General features: G+C 56.6%; 1 protein-coding gene across 1 annotated transcript; it reads left to right on the forward strand.

Moving 5' to 3' along the window:
• The first annotated feature begins 1,581 nt into the window (after positions 1-1,581).
• Positions 1,582-6,089, forward strand: LOC140699758 (ral guanine nucleotide dissociation stimulator-like). Its single transcript, XM_072972301.1, has 8 exons — positions 1,582-1,762; positions 2,163-2,273; positions 2,910-3,103; positions 3,738-3,797; positions 4,748-4,941; positions 5,142-5,277; positions 5,546-5,639; positions 5,964-6,089. Exons 1-8 carry the CDS (start codon positions 1,625-1,627, stop codon positions 5,967-5,969), a joined length of 933 nt encoding a protein of 310 aa, XP_072828402.1. The 5' UTR covers positions 1,582-1,624; the 3' UTR covers positions 5,970-6,089.
• Positions 6,090-6,471: the final 382 nt, after the last annotated feature.

Raw genomic sequence — 6,471 nt, forward strand, 5'->3', positions numbered from 1 at the left:
GCTTTTCTTCACTTGCGTAACGTCCAAAAGGGGCTTATCTTCCTTGGTGGGTAGCTCTTCTCCTAGCCAGAGTTCAGGGATCCAGGTTCTTTTTATCCACTGAATCTATCATTTCGACGTATGGCTTCTCAGGTCTCAAGGACGTGAAGGAGAACGTGTAGGAGGTTTTTATGGGCTGTGCTGAAGTTCACATGCCACCGTCAGACCTCAACAGCTGAGCGTGCCCGACTGTGAGGGAGGCCGGGAAATGGAGTCCAGCCGCATCTGTGCCCACGAACAGGAGGAAGTGACCTTGGTAAGCAGCTAGGCCAGACCGCCACACGGAGCTAGAGGTAGAGGCCAGCTCCCTGTGGGTGGGCACCCTCTCGCCCTGACCTTGCTATCTCTGATGCCGAGTTGAGAATCTTGGGCCCCCCGGTCATGAGGCCCCTACTGTCATTTCCTCCATGCCATGCTGCCCGTGGCCTTGCTCTCTCTCACGTCCCCATTGTAGTCCATCAGAACAAAGATTACTTCCTGATCACATCCTTCCTTGTCGTTCAGTTTACTCGCTGGCCTTCCTCCTACCTGGACGGAAGCTCCCTGAATGCAGGGAAGCAGCCTATGAGATGGTCACGTCACTCTACCGATGTCAGCCACCATCTGCCCATCTGTCCCTGGGTCACTGCATATCCAGCTGGAGAAGTTCAGCCTGCCAGACTGTGTAATCAGAGAAGCGGACAGTTTTCCTGCTCCCAGGACTGTGCTACTGAGTGTGCACAGTGGACACAGGCTGTCTCTGATCCCAGTTCCAGCCCTGCTACCTGCGTGGCCTTGACTCATGAGCTCTAACCTTCCAGCAAGGGCCTCAGACTTTCTCACTCGGTTTGCTTTAGAAAACCGAAACCCTCAGACCTCAGGATGCTATTGCCCATTTCTCCTGTGTGGGGACAGTTTCCTGCTGGCGACACAGAGTGTGAGCACTGGTTTACAAAGACACACACACACACACACACACACACACACACACACACACACACATATACAAAGACACACACATAGACACCCGTGTACAATGACATTGAATAAGAATTATCGCATCCCATCATAAGAGGAACAGACGTGGAGGAGGAAGTCAGAGGAAGATAACTTGGGTTGCAGGCAACACCTACAGGTGACATGACTCTCCAATTTTTTAGGCCTTATTCCACTTGCACCTGAGGACATCCCTAGAAGTACTTTCTAGAATCATTCCCACTGGGCAGCTGGGGAGACACACCGGCCTGGACACACACCAGGACTTCCCCAGGATGGAGAACAGGTAAGGATGAGGAGTGGATTCTGGAAGCCAGGGCGTCTCCTCAAAGCTGCCTGCAGAACCTCCCCCGGCAGCTATAGAGACGGCGGGGCTGCTCTAACTGTGCAAGGTGCGGGTTTGCGTGGAGAAGGGCGTGAGCAGGCAAGCAGCCCAGAGGGCTCATGTGGAGGTGTCTTCTGAGGAGGGGGTTCCAGGAAGTGGACCCCAGGAAGTGACATCACCTCCTTAACAGACCCCAACCGAAATGGAACCTGGTTACCAGGCACCCACATTTGGACAACAGCTCCAGAGCCAGCGCACTTGGCTGGAGACAGTTGAAGACACAGGATGTTCTCCTCTTGTTTCCCGGTCTCCCGGGGCTTCTCCGCCAGGAAACCCTGGACTGCGAGGTTCTTCGGTGGCTGTAGGCGTCTGTGGAACCCTCCACCCAGGCGCCTGTGGCCTATTTTGAGGAGGTCACCTAAGGTAACGCTGGGTGGCCTGGAGAAGGCCAGTCTGGGACCGGCCTCCATGGGGGGCCCTCCCTGGGCAGGCCCACTTTCCCTCATCTCCATGTCGCTGAAGGGGGACTTGAGAGGAGGTGTCCCCTCTGGGCAGGAATGGCTTGTTGAACACTTGGTGACCCGGTGGTCCTGTCATGGCCGCACCCAAGGACAGGGCTGATAAGGGGGAAAGAGGACTCCTGAGGGGCATCATCTCTGGGTCAACGGGAATACAAGGCACCCACTTTGTCAGCTTTTCTGCCCCTGAAGGAGGTCTGTGCAGACAGTGGTGGATGTGTGTCAGGACTGGAGATGTCTAGTGGGTCGGAGAACCAGACAGGGCTCTGAGGCTCCTGCCTGGCCTCTGGGCACTGTATTTACAGGACTCCACACACGGGACGGGACAGGACCTGGTCCACGGAGATCCCCGCTCCACCTCCCTGCAGGAGGCGCAGGTGCCCCACGAGAGCAGCAGAGCCCAGGACGCGCTCAGGGTGAGTGCGAGCGAGGAGACTCCACACCCAGGAAGCCCCGGGCCCCGCTGCTGCCCCGCTACTCCCCTGGGCTGCCTCTTAAGAGAGCTGCTGGCAAAGGCATCTGATGCCCCGTCTCCCCCATCTGCCGTCACAACCCAGGCCCTGCCTTGGCCAGACGCAAAGTCAGTGCCCACATATGAGTCCGAATCTCAGAAAGAGACTCGGACAGAACTTCAGTCTATGTGAAGTCAAGGGTATTTCTGCATTTTTCTACACGTTGTCCTGTTTCTTCTCCATCCCCACGTGTCCACATTAACCTGAAGATCCTGAGCCCTCCCACCCCAGGCTCAGCCGCTGTGTTCTCATCCCTAGAATGGGATGCTGTGACAGCAGTCACGGGGATGATGTGGTCCATGCAGGGAGGGGCCGGCACTGTGGTGCCGACACAGGGATCTGAGACACTGATGCATTTCATCATCGCCCTTCGCCCCAGGTACTGGTGATGCCGAGAACCTAGGATCTGCTTCAGGGCTCCCCTGTTCCACCTCAGGCACAAGAGCTTGAGGCTTGAGGATTCGGTCTAATCTCCAGCCCCAAGTGCCTGGGGGTCCCCGGTGCTGCCTCTGATCCATGTCTTTCCTCTTTCCACCCCAGGGGGGAGCTGGACCATCAGGGAGCGGGGATGAGGCCTACAGGGCTTGGAGCCTCCAGCGACACAGGCTGGAGAAGCTGGTGGCAAAGCTGGTGCCTGCCGTCCTGGGCGGGCACCCCTCTTACGTGAACACATTTCTGGGCAATTATCGAGCTCTTGCCACCGCCCAGCAGGTGCTGGACCATCTGTTCCAAAGGTGAGCACTGTGTCTTCATGGGACATTGGGGACCTGGCCACCTACCATCAGAGCCATGAGGCATTGTTCCTCTACCTCTCTGAGCCTCAGTGTCCCCCCTGCACGCTGGGGTCAAGAGAGGATCAGGCCCTAGGAGGGTAGGAACAGAGGGAGATCTTCATGGAAGGTGCTCTCCGGGGACCTGGCTCACGGAAAGGGCAGCTGGCGGGGCTGTGGTTGTGCGAATTTCATTGTCCTCCTGCCCAAGAGCTAGCGTCTGCCTCCTGTGTCACTGGGACTTTGGCCACGGGTGGAACTGTTTTCCCATTTCAAAGGGGATCGGTGACGCCATTAGCTGTCCCTGTCCTGGGAGAGTGAGAACAGTGATCCCTGGGAGGGACAAGTGGGGTCCCAGGCCCACTGAGATGTGCGCCTTGGGGCCAGGTGGGCTCACTCACTCATTCCTCAAATGTATAGAAAGGGCCCCCAGGGACAGGGGCTTTTCTAGGAACAACCATCATTTAATACATCGAGCAGACATCAGCTCTGCCCTCCAGGGCTTCCATTCTCTCGGGTGTCACACTGTCACACTAGACAGCACATCCAGCTAGTGTGTTCGGGACAGTCCATGTGACGCCTTCCTGCTCTCCTCTAGATACGGATGCGTCCTCCCTGTTACGGAAGAGGACGGGGGACCCCTGCACCAGCTGAAGCAGTGAGTCTCTTGGATTGAAGCGGGAAGGACTCCTTCCCCAAATAGTGTGTGAAGCTATGGGCTCTCTGGTTGGGCAGAGGTGGGCGGGATCCTGGATCCCGCATATCCTGTGAGTCTGGCTTGAGAGCAGAAGTCCTAGGGCTTCCCCTGGCAAAGAAGAGACAAGACCCAGAGAGCTGTGGATGCGACTGTGGCACTGTGAGGGGCATCTGGGAGGTCAGAGGACAGAGTCAAAAGTGAAGAAAACCCACAAGCATCCCCTATCCATCCCATCCCTGCCCACACGCCCTTTGGGAGACACAGACCACAAGGGGTAGAGAGCATCGTGCCCACCAACTAGTGTAGCCTCAATGGTGGGGACTCAGCTGGTGCTCAGGGGACCCAGGGAGCCTCAGGGGACAGCTGAGCCCATCCTGATGATGCTGAGTGGCAGGGGCAGAAGGAGACCCAGGCAGGGTCCCTGGAGGATTGTGCAGCCAGCAGGTGCAGGAGCTAAAGTCTGAGGAGTGAGGAGGCCCGTGGGCAGCCTGGATGGCCGACACAGCCTGTCTGTTCCCTCCTGGCTCAGGCACTCATAGAGCAGCTCCTGTGTCCCTTAGAGGGCAGTGCGCAGAGCACACAGCCTGCCTGTCCTCACAGACGTGCCATCCAGTGGGGAGGGGCAGGGAGAGGGACATAGCAGTGTGACAGGTGTCCCTGAAGCAGTGGACAGGTGGTCACGCCATTGAGCCAGTGCTGTCCCTTCAGAAGGCTTGTAGCAGCCCCTCCTCTGTGTCCAAGCCCGCCTCTGCCCACACTGCCAGCTGAGATGGGACATGGAGCAGAGCCGGCCTCTGGATGGGCAGGAGCCAAAGGCAAAAAGTCCCCGGTCCCTGCAGGGCTACCCTGGGAGCCCAATGTGGTAGGAAAGGCTAAGCCTCTGACTCTGGTGTCCCCCTGACTGCACCCAGGGCCATGGCCTCCATCCTGGGCACCTGGCTGTTCCAGTACCCAGACGACTTCCACCAGCCTCCAGAATTCCCATGCCTGAAGACCGTTGTAGCTTACGTAGAGCTCAGCATGCCTGGCTCAGACCTGGAGCAGCAGGCCCACCTCCTCCTGGCACAGCTGGAGCAACTGGAACTCCCAGAGGCAGACAGTGATGGTGAGGAGGATGCAGGGTGGGGGATCTGGTGGGTGGGGAGGGGACGGCACTGGACCCCACAGAGCAGAGCCTGGGAAGACTCCCTGGGGGTGGAATCCTGGAGTGAGATTTGATTGAGTAGCAGTGAGGGCTCCCCTGGCTTTGGGAGACACGTGGGAAAGCAGTCCTATTGATGAGAGTTTCCCTTCTTGGAGCTACAGCACCAGCTCCAGAACCCGCTGGGGAAACCCCTCTGGGTGGAGCGCCAGCTCCAGCTCTCCTGCCTGCGACAGCACCAGAGCCAGAGCCAGAGCCAGAGCCAGAGCCAGAGCCAGAGCCAGAGCAGAGGGACGCGCTGTAAGTATCCGTCTGGCTCGGCTGCCTCCCGCCGCCTTCAGGGCCGGGCCGCCCACTCTTCCTGAGGTGTCTGTGATTTACAATTCCGGATTATTCTTAGAGGTGATAACATATTCCTTGCGGCCTGTTGTGTCTGTGTTTTATGGTTAATAGAAACTTCAAAGTGCCCTACATGTCTCTGTTTGGATAGACTCACTTCTCTGCACCAGACACACAGGGCGGGGATGTGGACAAGTGGCCCCAACACGTTCCCACCCTCTCCCTGCAGGTCCTGTGAGGCAGCGGCCTCCTCCCTCTTGTCTGCTGTGGACCCAGGGCCCAGCTCAGGGCCTCCATCAACACTCCCTGAGACCCCACCCTTGGTAAGTGGCCGCTCATGGCATGATCAAGACAAGGACTTAGAAGGCAAGCCCAAATTTTGACCTTAGAGGATTTGTTTTCTTCCAGCAGTGAGACTGATTTTGTGTTTGTGTGAATGTTGCCTGTTTGTCCGACATCCATGGAGCCAGCAGCTCACATGCCATTCCCCGTACGGCCACCAGAGGGAGGGATGTCACTGCTTCTGAGAAACACTGTTCCATTCCAAAGTGCTCCTTCCCAATTTAGCCCTCCTCAGAACATGTTTTAGAAAGTGAGGATTTCTTTAAGCTATAGAGGTTTGGTTTTTTTCTTCAATCTCGTTTCAGCTCTAATCTCAATACACTTTAATTCACAAACAGAAATTGAGCCACTGAGTGGAAGTCGTCACTTGGGATACACAGACGTGTGTTCTTCTGTGTCCAGCCCCCATCTGTGTCCACCTCTGTCCCTTCCTCTCTCCCTCCAACCGTCTGCGTTTGTAAATATCTACTTAAATAAAAGACTTTGACAATCAGTGCAATGTACAAGAGATATTGTAATTCATGTTGCCTTGTGTGCGTGTGATGTAGACTTGGGTAGAAAGCGGTCTGCTCACAGGACAGTGGGGTTGTCCCTGAATCCCTAGGAGACAGTTGAAGCGGGGCAGTAGGTCTCAGTGGGAGTCACTCACCAGGGAAGTTCTCCTGCTCAGCACAGCCAAGGTGGGTCCTCATCGACTTCTATCCCCAGAGCACTGAATCTGCTTTCCCCTGGGGAGCTTTGCTACAATCCCGTGTATCCTAAAGTGTCAGAAGAAAGAACAGTGATGATAAGAACTGTGGGAGAGGGACAGGT

This window comes from Vicugna pacos, chromosome 11 (assembly GCF_048564905.1).
Source record: "Vicugna pacos chromosome 11, VicPac4, whole genome shotgun sequence".
NCBI classification, from domain to species: Eukaryota; Metazoa; Chordata; class Mammalia; order Artiodactyla; family Camelidae; genus Vicugna; species Vicugna pacos.

Excerpts from the sequence above, each read along its gene's own strand:
- LOC140699758 (XM_072972301.1), top strand. The coding sequence starts at position 1,625 with ATGTTCTCCTCTTGTTTCCCGGTCTCCCGGGGCTTCTCCGCCAGGAAA. Across the intron at positions 1,763-2,162 it reads TTTTGAGGAGGTCACCTAAG|GACTCCACACACGGGACGGG; the intron begins GTAACGCTGGGT and ends CTGTATTTACAG. Across the intron at positions 2,274-2,909 it reads GAGCCCAGGACGCGCTCAGG|GGGGGAGCTGGACCATCAGG; the intron begins GTGAGTGCGAGC and ends TTTCCACCCCAG.